This window comes from Falco biarmicus, chromosome 6, assembly GCF_023638135.1.
Source record: "Falco biarmicus isolate bFalBia1 chromosome 6, bFalBia1.pri, whole genome shotgun sequence".
Lineage (NCBI taxonomy): Eukaryota > Metazoa > Chordata > Aves > Falconiformes > Falconidae > Falco > Falco biarmicus.
The window spans coordinates 21,193,039-21,206,453 of NC_079293.1; the positions used below are offsets into that span (position 1 = coordinate 21,193,039).

Below are 13,415 nucleotides of genomic sequence, written 5' to 3' on the forward strand. Positions count from 1 at the left end.
TACTGCATCCAGCTCTGGTGCTCCCAGCACAAGAAAGAGAGACCTGTTGGAGCAGGTCTAGAGGAAGGCTACAAAAATAATCAGAGGGCTGGAACAACTCTCCTTTGAAGAAAAGCTGAGAGAGTTGGGGTTGTTCAGCCTGGAGAAGGTTCCAGGGAGTCCTTATTATGGCCTTTCAATACTTAAAAAGGTGTTGTAAAAAAAATGGAGAGACTTTTTACCGAGGCCTTTACTGACAAGACAAGGGGCAATGGTTTTAAACTGAAAGAGGGTAGATTTAGGTTGGACATAAGAAAGAAATACTTTATGATGCGGGTGGTGAGACACTGGAACAGGTTGCCCAGCAAAGTTGTGGGTGCTCCATCCCTCAAAGTTCAAAGTCAGGTTCACCAGGACTTTTAGCAACCTGATCTAGTGAAAAATATCCACGACCATCGCAGGGGGGTTGAAACAAGATGATCTTTAAACATCCCTTCCAACCCAACCCAGCCCATGCTGGTCTAGTCTAGTCAAGTCTAGTCTGAGAAAGTGGATTTTTTTTCTTGAATCTGTAGTTACAAACAGCATGATAGTGGAGAAATATACAGTAAGACTAAATGAAAGTTTTAAGTAGCCTTAATTGTGACCTTTCCTTACATTTTGAGTGTTTGCATGCTCAACTCGGCTAATACAAACATTCTGTGAAGTAATTATTTCCATATTGAAGTGTTACAGATGTATGAGGCACTTGCAAAGGCAGTAAGTCACCCTATTGCTAATGTAAGAAGGAAAACACACTTGAATCATAAAACCAAGATAGCAGAGGATCAGTTATATTTCTTTTGTTATTTAAACTCTTTTCTTACCAGTGGAAAATATACTGCACAAAGAAATGCTAAATGTCGATATGAGATAATTTTAAAATTCAAGTATTTGACTGCTGCCAGCATTGGAATTAAATATTTTTCTCAGACTTCCTTTACATTGGGCTTCATTTCAGACTGTCATTAGAGTTTTTTTCTGCTGTGAAATGGCATATAATTTTTTTAAAGCTCAATACCAAACAAGACTTTGGGCATGACACGCATTAAAAAAAAAAAAAAAAAAAAAGCTTTCTTTTGTGAGGTGTGACATCAGGATTTGTGGGTAATATTTGATAGTGCTGACTGAATAATGAATTGCTCTGTTAAATCAGGTATGTTGTTGCATATATCAAAAGAACGGAAAAGAATATAATTCATGTTTATATAAAAAACATAAAACATATTCCCTGAGTGCCCTGTAAATCATGATATCATAGTCAGATGGAACACCTGACTTATAGTTACTCCAATAATTTATAAGTCATCTATAGGATTTATACCAGAAGTCACATGCAGAGTATCTTCACATTTTACACTTCCACTCCCCCACCCCCTCCTCCTTTAAGTGGTGTGCTCTGCTCATGTGGAAGTGCTTTCATTCTGACTGACTGACCTTCAAATTTATGGTAATCTGCTTTAGGCAGGGCTTCTGCTTTTATAAAACAGATACCAAAACAAACCCTCAAAGTTTCTGTATGTGTTCTGTTTACCTTATGATAAAGGCACATACATTTCTGAATAAACAGTAACTAGAATTTTAAAAGGTAGGCTTTATTTTTTCCATTAACAATCCAAGGGACTTCAAGGGAAGTTATCCAAATTAAGGGATGGACAGATGTTGATGTTCTTTCTCAGGATTTCCACCTTCACCTGAGCTGTTCCCATGTTTTCTTCTCATTTAGATAAGTAAGATGTTTTTTCCTGACAGGAATTTTTAACACTAACTTAAAAAAATATGAGACCATATTAAGTATATTTAAAATGAAATCTGTGAATACTGTATTACAAAAAGTTAACCAATGGGGAAGGATATTTTTCATGCTTATTCATCTCCTCAAAAGATTGTACAATCAAAGTGTAAAAGTACCGGTACTTACTGTCAGTGTTCCAAACCATTGTCATTGTAACTATTGGACAATGTACTGCTGCACCCTCCTAACTAAATTTGTGACATTCTCTGACTCTCCAGAATAATGTCTTATTGTATTTTAAATACATTATTATATTATTTATATATATTATATAATATATATTATAAAATATACTAATATATTATCTATGTACCTTTCTATATAATTTAATATATTAGTCTTAATTTCCTGTACTCTATTTTGAATAAAGATGTTGATAATGATATTATCTGTAGTAGTACTGTATGAATAATGATAGCAGGAGTAATAATAGCATTAAAAATTAATGACCCATTACTAGATTTAGCACAGAAATTTAATGAACTGTAATTAAGGTAGAATAAAGCTTTTTATATTTCCTTTCCAGCAGCAATTAATTCTGATTGTTGTTTTCATTTTCTTTTCTTAATTTTTTGTCATTTGAGGGAAGAGGAGTCTTATTTATTAGAGGATTTTTGAATATTTCTAGTACCTCCACATCTTGTCCAGTTTTGTATAGTTACAAACACTGGATTCTGGATTCACTGAATGAATTAGGGAAAAGAAGGCTGCTTTCTCAGAATAAATCTTCTATTTATTTCATAGCATGACTGTAATCAGCAATGACTAAAAAAACTCATGACAGTAGCTGTACTTAAGTACCTTTATCTTAGTAAATGTTATTAATGAAATCACCCTCTAAATTTTCAGTGCACTATTTTGTATGAATTAAATATATTCAAATGAATAATATTTTAAGGTCTTTGAAAAAATAAAACCCAACATTAAATATTTTGAATCATTAATGCAGGGGGGTTTATGCAGATATAGCTAGAGGGAACTTTCTCCTTTGTAGACTTCTGTCACTTTCTGATGCTCTGTGACGTTACAGTCTTTCATGAATTCCTTTCATTTTTTAGGTCAGGTGATTTTTATTTTTTTTTTCCATAGTTTAATGGATATAAAAAAATCCAATAGATTGTGTAAATGTTCTGTTTCATAAAATTTTAATGAATAATATGACTTTGTTATGCCTTACGGGAATATTTACTATAGTGTTTAAGTGTGAAAACCCATTTAAATTTCGTGATTAAATTGTGTGCTATTTTATTTTTATGTAGGTAATGAAGAAACTGGAATATTACCAGTCAAATAAATATAAGCCACCATAGTAATACATAAGCTTTTACCCAATTTGAAATGTTTGTTTTGCTATGTAGTGCTCATAGTGCCTCAAAACTCCATTTTTTGTTGTGCTGCAGTTACATCCACTCTTAGTGGATGATGCATAGAACAGTACATGAATATAATCAGAAAAAATGTTGTTTCAAGTTCTTATGCTGCCATTATTTACATAAGTATAATTGCATATTAATTTTGAAAGAAGTATTTTCAGATTTTTGGCAATTGCACTGTGAACATGATCATGCAATAGATTTGCATTTTTAATTAATGTAGTTTAATTTCCGGCATCATGGACAAATTTATTTTCCTAAATAATTCAACTATTTTTAGTTGGAATTAATTGCATTATATTTATAAATCTTTTTGTATATCAAGATAGGAAAAAGATCTTTGAAAAATTATGTGATAATTTTTAATCTTGAGAATGTTAGCAGAAAAGTGACCGCCTATTAAATTTGTTCAATTAAATTATTAATTTTACTGTGTGCAGATTTGGATTCAATGTTGCTGCATTCAGAGCAAGATTGTTTTTATTTCAGACTTAACATGATAAAGTAAAAGTATAAATAAAGTTTATGAAAATGCTTGATCTATTAATGAAATTATGTCACTTAGTGACATACTAAGTATGCCCATCTTATTTATTTAATAAATTAATTCTGTGTCATGGTTAAAAAATTATCCCATTATAAAACTATTGCTATTACTTCTCAGATCTTAGTCAAAATAAACACATAATTTATATAATATTCTAATCTGAAGCTTCAACATCAACTACTAAACCACAATATTCCATCTTCATGCCCTGCACCCAATGTTTCATTGACTTTCTGCTCTAGATTTCTGATATAGATGGCAATTCTTTCTATTCCAAATTTTGATCTTTCCTGTGCCTTGTCTCTAAAGTTAATTTTTTCATTCCTTTTTCAAGATCTGGGTGGTCCTAGTGGAAGATTTATTTCTTAATCACTCTATTACTGGAGTTTGGTAGTCCAGTGTTTACCTATTAGGGAATGCATTACAGCATTTATATTAATGTTTATTTCCTATGTTGAGAGCTGACTAAGCAATAAAAAGTACTTCTTTTCTCTTCCAGCTTATGAGTTACAGAACTGCCCTGATCCTCCTCCTTTTTTGAATGGATATATAGTCAACTCAGATTACAGTGTGGGTCAGTCAGTATCATTTGAATGCTATCCTGGATATGTTTTGAGGGGTCAGCCTGTTCTTACATGCCAACATGGAATCAACAGGAATTGGAACTATCATTTCCCAAGATGCGAAGGTAACTTTCTAGTAGTGCCTTTGCTTTGGAGCTCACCATACTTCCTGATTTTTATTTACTTGTTTGTGTGCATGTTTGTAATGCAGATATGATGATGATGATGATTATTATGTAACATAGCGGGGTGGGGCAGTGTACAATATATAAGATTTTCAATTATAAACCTTTTACTTGTAGTTTCATCAAAAAAATATAAGTGCAGAAACAAAATTTCTGACATTCCCTTAGACATTTAGAGGCTTTGACAAAGTCTCATATAGTATGTTATGAGAAAACTTGGTTGTCATTTTGTAGGACTAGTGTCATAGATAATCAACCAGCTCAGAAGATATAAAATAGATTTAAATAAAGTATTTCCATCATGACAAGAGGCTAACGGTGATACAGGTTTTCACTGCAAAATCTATGTTCAGTATATTTGACACTGATCCTGAAAGATGGGACAGATGCTTCTTGACACAAAACACCCAGTAGCTTTTAGCTTAGTCAAACCAGAAAAGGCTGTGAGGAATTCAAGAAAGATTTAACTGAGCTACTGGTATGAGCCATGAAAAACACATGAAGGAAGGGTCAGTCATGCTGCTTCCTGACAAACTGCTAGAGGCTAGAAATAAATTTTCCACTGGGATATGTTAAGAGTGTTTTCTACTTTGTGCATTCTTATTAGACGTGAAGGGTTGAATATTGTCAGAAGCAAAAGCTACACTAGGTGGACTAAAGGTTTGCTTCAGCACTTCAATTCCTTCCTTCCCAAATGAGGATTTTAGTACTGTGGATAATAATTCAAATTATTTTCTTATTATTTCTGAGACAGGTATTCTCCTAACAGCTTAACTATATTGCTTTGCAGCATGAACATATGTTTTGTACATGTGCTTGAGAAGGGATGCTTGTGTTTCCTCACATTCTCATTTAAATCCAATGTTACAAGAACTCAAAATTTAAGTTCCAGTTTCATAATAGTTAATGCAAATTACCATAAATTGCTCAGAAATCTAGTAAGGTAAATATATTGAGGAGTTAAAGGGTTTAAAAGGGAAAACAAACCTTAAAATGAGTGTTCTGGATGAAGGTTTTCATAGATACAAATCTTTGTCCATTTGACACTTGTGAAAGCATAAAAATGATTACCAAACCCTAATTCATGGCACTTAAAAAAATACTATTTGTTGTAGTATTATTATTGGAATTATTAAACTAAAAATTATATCTTTTTTTTAATATAAACCATATTTTATCACGTTATTGCATAGATATTATGGAAGTTTGACAGGCTCCAGGAATAACATATAAAAATGCCCTTCTGGCCAAAGGGAAAATACAATGTCTAGACAGAACATTTGGCATTGGGAATGAGAAAGGCTGTGCCCCTTGACTTCACAATTCAGCTAGAAAGTAGTACATATTTGAATAAATGAGGATATTTATATTGAGAGAATATCTGCTTTGTTTTCAAATTAAAGAGCAGAATTTTATTGCCAGACACTTACACTGTTTTGCACTTATGACCAGACAGAAGTAAAAGTACTAAAGTGATGTTTCCAGTATTGAATGGCATTAGAAAATTTTTGGCATATGAGAGGATGTGTAACTTCTGTACAGTTAGTGGGTGCATTTCTTGTTTAACGGCTATCAAGATGTCTGCTGTTCCCATGTCTTTCATTTTGTTTTGTTTTTTAATCAGTGCATCAGAACAGCTGGAAGACAATTTAGACTTTTTGCAGAAATATAAGTAAGAAGAAATGCATACAAATAGTTTAGAACCTATTTTTGACTACTAATTTCTCTTTTTGGGAGAAGAATATGTTAAAAAAACTGACATGGCAACATAACCAATTAATAATATTATTAAATAATTATATTATTTTAGCAAACTAGAGTTGGAATTGTGAAACACCTTCTGAGCCTTATCCAATTCCATTAGTCCACACTGTAATAGGCAATATAGGTGTCTCTTGTAAAACTATATCTCCCAAGTGAGAAAGAATGGAGAGACGTGAGAATATGTAGTTCTTTGTGGGAGTAGTTCTTATGTTTTCCTTAGAGATATGCTACATGATAATGCATCACATCTTTGTCAAAGTAGTTGGTTATAACCCATAGACGTACCCCCACCCCCAATGCTTTTAGCACTGGCATATTTAGATGTAAAGAACCATCTCCCATATTTTTTAACTAAAAAAGTCTGTATTGTGGTTTAACGCTGGCTGGCCACTAAGCCATCGCAGCTGCTTAATTCACTCCCTCAACAGTGGGATGGGGAGAGGATTAGAAGAGTAAAAGTGAGAAAACTCATGGATTGAAATAAAGGCAGTTTAATAGATAAAGAAAAAGCCACACACACAAGCAAATCAAAACAAGGAATTCATTCACCACTTCCCACCAGCAGGCAGGCAGGTGTTCAGCCATTCCCAGGAAAGCAGGGCTGCATCCCGTGTAATGGTTACTTGGGAAGACAAAGGCCATCACTCTAAATGTCCCCTCCTTCCTTCTTCCTCCCCCAACTAATATACTCAGCATGGTGTCATATGGTATGGAATATCCCTTTGGCTAGTTTGGGTCACCTGTCCCTGCTGTGTCCCCTCTCCATTTACTGTGCCCCTCCAGCCCTCTCGCTGGCAAAGCCCAGGAAACTGAAAAGTCCTGGATTTAGTATAAATATCACCCAGCAACAGCCAAAAACATCTATGTGCTATCAACACTGTTCTCCCAGCAAATCCAAAGCACAGCACTGCACCAGCTTCTGAGAACATTAACTCTATCCCAGCTGAAACCAGGACAGTCTGTAACATTCCGTTTTAAGTTCTGTCTAATCTTGCTCCGAGCGATTCTGTTAAGGACACCTACCTCTTTCTGTTGATTATTATAGCTAACCTCTGTACGTACTTTACAGAATTAATTCAGCCTAAAACATGGGCTTAAGTACTCCAGTTATGTGACTCTTTTCCCAAGGGTGCTGTCTTTAAGTGCCTTCTGAAGTGGAGAATAAATGTATGGGAGGACTGGAGATTTAAATTTTGCACTTAAAAGTTTTACAATTCCTAATCTAGAATATAAGACCTTACACTGAATGTGATCTGTAGCTCTATGTGACTTTTAAATTAAATATTATAGCAGTTCACAAAATATTTTCCCATGTGTTACATGAGTGAATAAGTAATTTTTGAGTTCTAAAAAATCAAAGATGATGAAGGATTAATTGGAGAAGATATTTGTATTCAAAGGTGGTTGGGTTATGGATTCAACCTTATCAATGTTTTGAAAGAAAATACAAGGTTATTAGTGATCAAACTGCACTATAAATTAATATGATCTTTTTTTTTTTTCTCAGATTAAACCTGTGCTATAGTTTTACAATATCCTTTGAAGAGTGTTATAAAAGTGTAAAGGATGATAGTAGAATATTGTTAGCATATGTTCCATATACAATACAAAGCTAAGGTGAAAGGAAGAGCTAGGGTTACAAGCAGCATATCAAGTACTCATAGGGACTGTCTTGTCTGGAAATAATGTTGCCACTGTCAAAAAATGCAGGGGGCGGGGGGGGATCTGAAATGCATATGGAAGGTATGGAATAACTGCTTGATAAAATAACTTCTGTGCAGTCTTTATAAAACAGATACACATATGACTTACTCTACTAAATGATAATGTTAGTGTATTTAGTCCTAAATCTTGCTGCCTGATGATACAGATTTTTCAAAATCATTATGGTATCTTCTGCCTGTTATCTGCAATGTGCCTTATTATCTTACATATGAATAGGGAAAGAAAGTACTTTCAAGGACATAAAAAGATAAGAGAATACTACATGTTTTTTCGCTCTTCCCATTAAGGTTGACCTACAGTTTTTGCACTCCTAGAATAAAGACATTTAAGATACCAAATCCATATTCTCCCTATATTCTTATTGTTTACTAATTACAATTAATTTTAACAAACATTAATTTCTAAGATGCAATCTGAAATGTTTGTCAGGGGGAAAACACATTGGTTTGCATACGTTCTTAGAAAACTAGGTTCTTAGACTTACAGAGAAGTTATCTCTGTTCTCCTTGAGTCTTTTTTTCACACACTGGATTTTTTATTGGTTCATTGAATGCTATTGTGATGTTAGTATTAGAGATTTTTTTAGCTATATTTCAGTCCTTTTATTACTTTTTTTTATTATCAAACAGTAATAGTTTCAGTATGTAATCCTATTGATAACAAGGTAAACATGGAACATTTAAAGTGTTGCTCTTTTACAGCGTGTATTTTTAGGATCCTTTTTGTAGTGGGAAATCAGAAATATCTAATAAAGTATATAAATTCAAGTTAAACTGAAAGGATGGATAAGAAAGGCAACCATTATGTCATTCACCTTTGAAAATATTCTAGCTCTTTCACTTGTATAAGAAATCAAATCAATATCACAAGTCATTCTGTTTTGCTATCCTGGCCTATAACAAAGCTCTCTATTTCTTTATGCCATGAAATTCAAGGCTTTCCTTTATGTTTGATAAGCTGCTTCACCTTCTCCTCATCAAAAAAAGTCCTGTGTGGGATCTCTCTGCTTTTGGAACATCTGGAGAAGTTAGTTTCTTTTCCTAAATCAAAGCAACAGAAGCAGCTACTCAGAGTGTCTTTGCTAGCTAACAGTACAGCACTTCCGCATTAAGGCTTCAGTAGGGCCCCTCCAAAGCCTGTGAAATTTTATGTTGAGGCACTGCCAAGCAGAATCTTTAAGTGCTTTTAGAATCCTTTAGTAACTTAGGTGCTTCATTTCAAATTTCAATACTTTTTGGTTTTATATACATCAAACGCCTCTTCTTTTCTTCCTTTCTTCCTAGTCCTTGGTTAAGCTTTTTGAGTCAGATGCTTTAGCCTGATTTTGATTTCTTCCATAGCAGTGTTGTGGTGGTGTATCTGCAGTGACTTATTGTCCCTCTTTTCTCATTAATTAAGCCTTGAATGAAAGTTGTCAGCTAAAGAAACAAGATCTTTTAAAATCCTCATTAATGGTTTAATAATTTATTTTAATTTAAAAATATTAATTACAAAGTAGTAGTGTTGTGATAGAATGTAGACCTATGTATTATACAACTAAGAACTTAACATTCAACTAGTTTAGTAGCAATCTGTATATGATACATCTTAAAGGCATAGCAAACATCAAATGGCATTCCCATTGTTTTAGATGTATATAAAGTGACAACTATATTGATAGGTGTCGTGGTTTAACCACAACTGGTGATTAAATACCACATGCCACCACCTCGCCAAAACTGGGACAATAGGATAAATAGGAGCATGAGACTGGGTAAAAGATGCATAAAGGACTTTTAAGTATATCGGGTGTTTTTAGTATATGAAAATTTATTTTTCTATACCTCTCTCTTTAAATGATATTTATTAAATTTTCTTATTAAAATTAAAGTTTCTTATTTTTCTTTATTGTTTCTTATTAAAAACAGTATTCATTAAAACTGCGGGCAAGATTTTAATACATCTCTTCTGATGAAAATTTGATTAAAGATAAATGGAATCAAGTAATAAACTGGTATGCTTTGTAAATTAGTTTCAGTTAGCAATCAGAGGTGTTAAAGGAAAACAAATATGTGTTCTATATCTAGGACTTTCAAAATATGTATACATTTGTTGGATTACCTTCCATGACAATTAAATCATATAGAAAAATTAGAATTGCTTCATATCCAGATGTAGTTTTTAACCCTAAGAGAGATTAAATGCCTGATTAGATGCTTTCACTTTACATGTGAGAACATCACTGGATTTCCTCTAGTTTGATGGTGATTAAAAACAGCTCTTTGGTATTGGGAGGGCATGGGTTTTTTTCTGATCTAACACCAAATGAAGACATCTTTGGAGTTGTAAAAGGACTTCAGAATACTACATAATATTCCTGAGTAGTGATGTAGATGCAGCATCAAAGGGCATAGCAACCTCTTTTTTTTCTTACTCCTTTTTACTCCACAGAGAAACATGTTTCCTAGAAGAATGTTGAAGACACGTGAAGTCTATATTAGGAGTGGTTTAGATTTTTGTAGTACAAATTAGCATTTTCTGTTTTCTTAGATGAAGGGAGAGTAAAGAAATATTTCTTCTGTTTGAATTAACATGCAAGAAGAGAAAATATTTATAGTGACATGAAGATAAAATCATTCTTTTCTTTGTCCCTCATCCATTTAGTCTTAATTCAGTAGTTTTGTCTTAATTTACTAACTCAAAGTCATTCCTCTCTGCTCTGTTACCAACATCTCTGTAATTCAGAATGTACGTTTGTCCTGGTTCCTTTGTTTGTGGATCCTTTCAAGCCTACCCACAGGCATCTACATTACACAACTCCACACAGGTGAGGCCTGAATGCATGCATCCCCATTGTGTGTGCAGTTGTGTACATTTATAGCTATGATTTCTGAATAAGAGCACTTTTTTAGTGTTTTGAGTGAGCATGCAGGGTTTTTGCGGTCTCTAAGGTAGCACACTACTTGCTTTCTCAAAAATTAATTTTGTACATCAAAGCTTGGTCCAGCATTGCTGAAAGAATTATGATGACATATAAATGTTTTTGCAATAAAGAAAACAAATGGTTATAAGGTCTCTGATCAGTGGAATTTGGCAGTGGGTCTGAGAAGGAAATAAATGCAAGAATTAAATCACTCTTGTACCTGTGGGCAGTGTTTTTAGAAGTTCAGATCGAAACCTTTTTGTGTAATATTGCACATACTTCAGAAAGCTGAAAGAAGTAAGAAATCTGGTAGTGCCTCAAAAAAGAAAGTTGACACTGCTTTAGAGGAAAATGTTGGGTTGTCTATGCAGTCTCCCATGGAAATCTGACAATGAATATGTAACCCATAAATGATTCATAAAAAAAGGTTTATGAATATTTGTGTGGAAGATGCGGAAAACGGGTCTCTGGCTCCAGAATATCAAAGACATAGTATTCTCCCTTCAAGCAATAAAATCATGACAGTTTCTCTGCTATTGTTATCTTTAGGCATTCTTGCTTTGCCATTGTTGCCAAAATACAAATTTGTTGCATCCAAGTTATTAAATAGGTTGCTTGAATCCTCACCAGTCTGTTAGACTTAAAATATTGATACAGGCAAAAGGAAAATGCCATAGATGTAAAGCCAAGGCTTTAATGTTATTCCAAAGAAAAAACTTAACAGTCTAATCAAAGAATTAGTAGTCCAGTTATAGTGATACTGATATTTAAAATTAGGTAATGCTAGAATGATATACAGACAAACATCTACCCCTTTCTCTGATATACACTCACTCTTCCAGTACCTGTAGGTCAGTACCTATAAGGTCAGTGGTCTCAGTCTGGGAGAAAGCCTACAAATTCATTCTGTCCAGAAAACCTATTTTTTATCTCTATCTTTTATTCAGAATTATTATACATATATATATATATAAAATATTGTGCCACATCACACTGTTGTATAAAGTTAAAATGAAGTAGTAAGTAGTTACCTGATGATAATTGCTGCTACAAGCTAAAACAGGTCTCCCAACGGCCAGAACAAGTCCAGAAAAAAATTGTCTGTGGCCTCCTTTGTTAGCTTAACACAAAGTCGTGGCCTATTATTACCAATGCACCACTGTATTTACTGGGCTGCATGGCTAAGGTTTACTTGTTAAGGGCTTTTCATCCTTCCCATATCTTCTCTGTATTCCATTATTTCATTGGATTCATACTAGTAATAGAAAATTTGTTCAGTACCCTTTCAAGATTCTCATATGGACTAAGGAAAGTATCATACTGAAGATCGATCTCAAAAACATGAAGCAGCATATTTTTTTGACTACTGGCATTAAAAATGGTCCCACTTCTGTGTTCTGTATGATCATAGTTTGATATTATAGCCACCCAATGCACTGGTATCATATTTTCATATATTAGTTTTTCCTAGTGAAACCAAAGATGATATACCATTTCTGATTTAATTAATTGTTAAAAATCCTGGACCTGGGGGAAGATAAAACAATTAGACTAGTTGGCTCTTGAAAGTGCTGGTTTTTATAAGCATTTGAACCTAAGACGGTAGAAGATGTTAAATTGCTAGAAGTCCTAAACTGATTTTTTCCAGTCTAGTTGCAGAGTTCCCACCCTTTATGCTAAAGAAAAGTCGTGGGTTTATGATTTGGTTTGGGGTTTTGCTTGGTGAGTAATATCAGGGCCATCGGTGGACAGGGCAAACAATAATAAAAAACCCTGCGAAGTGGTAGTGTTGAGGCTGGAAGCTTACCCTTCTAAGGAATCTCACTGAAGATCTGTGTTAGTGGAGTGAAAACAAATCTGATTATGGGATCAAATGAGAGAAAATGAGTATGCATGTGATGTTTAGCTAAACTGCAGGGACTTGCCAACATCGGAATGAATTAAAACTCTCCTGCCCTGCACCAGCAAAACAACATTTTGCACATATATTCATTTTTTATGCTGAATTGTTGAAAATTTGAAACTTTTTCTGACAATTTTTTCTGTAATTTTAAGATTTGTGGTTGCCACCTAGAGCACTATGGCTAGAACTTAAGTACTTTTCTTCTAGATTCTTCCCCTGAGTTGTCTGAGATCTGTGGTGTATGGTTGTCTATCTTAAGGCAGCAAACTAAGCCTTTGCTCTGCACAGTTCTGTGCTCACTCAGAATACAGATTTGTTGGCTTTGTGCTCTGTGATGAAAGGATGACATGGTTAAACTTCTTTCAGATTTATAATATGAACTTTGACAGTACAAGCTTATCTGTACCATGTAACGCTTCCTATATTCCCAAGCCTTTTCAAGGTGTTTTCATCCCAATGTAGATTTCCACTGATTCATTCTAGATTATGGTACTTGAGTCAGCCATTCCTACTTCTTTAAGCCAAACAATTGCACCGAGCAAGGCTTGGTATATACATACCATAAACAGTTATGGAAATTCATACAACAAAGGGGTTAAATAGTTATCAACCAGATTCTAGTATAGACATGTTGAAAAAA

The 13,415-nt window shown here is 33.9% G+C and overlaps 1 protein-coding gene across 1 annotated transcript in view; it reads left to right on the forward strand.

Moving 5' to 3' along the window:
• CSMD1 (CUB and Sushi multiple domains 1) overlaps window positions 1–13,415 on the forward strand; it is a 1,210,323-nt gene that overhangs the window by 1,065,857 nt on the left and 131,051 nt on the right. Inside the window, exon 42 of the mRNA XM_056344568.1 lies at window positions 4,233–4,421. Within this exon, the coding sequence (XP_056200543.1) occupies window positions 4,233–4,421 (189 nt within the window). The remainder of the gene's footprint in view (window positions 1–4,232; window positions 4,422–13,415) is intronic.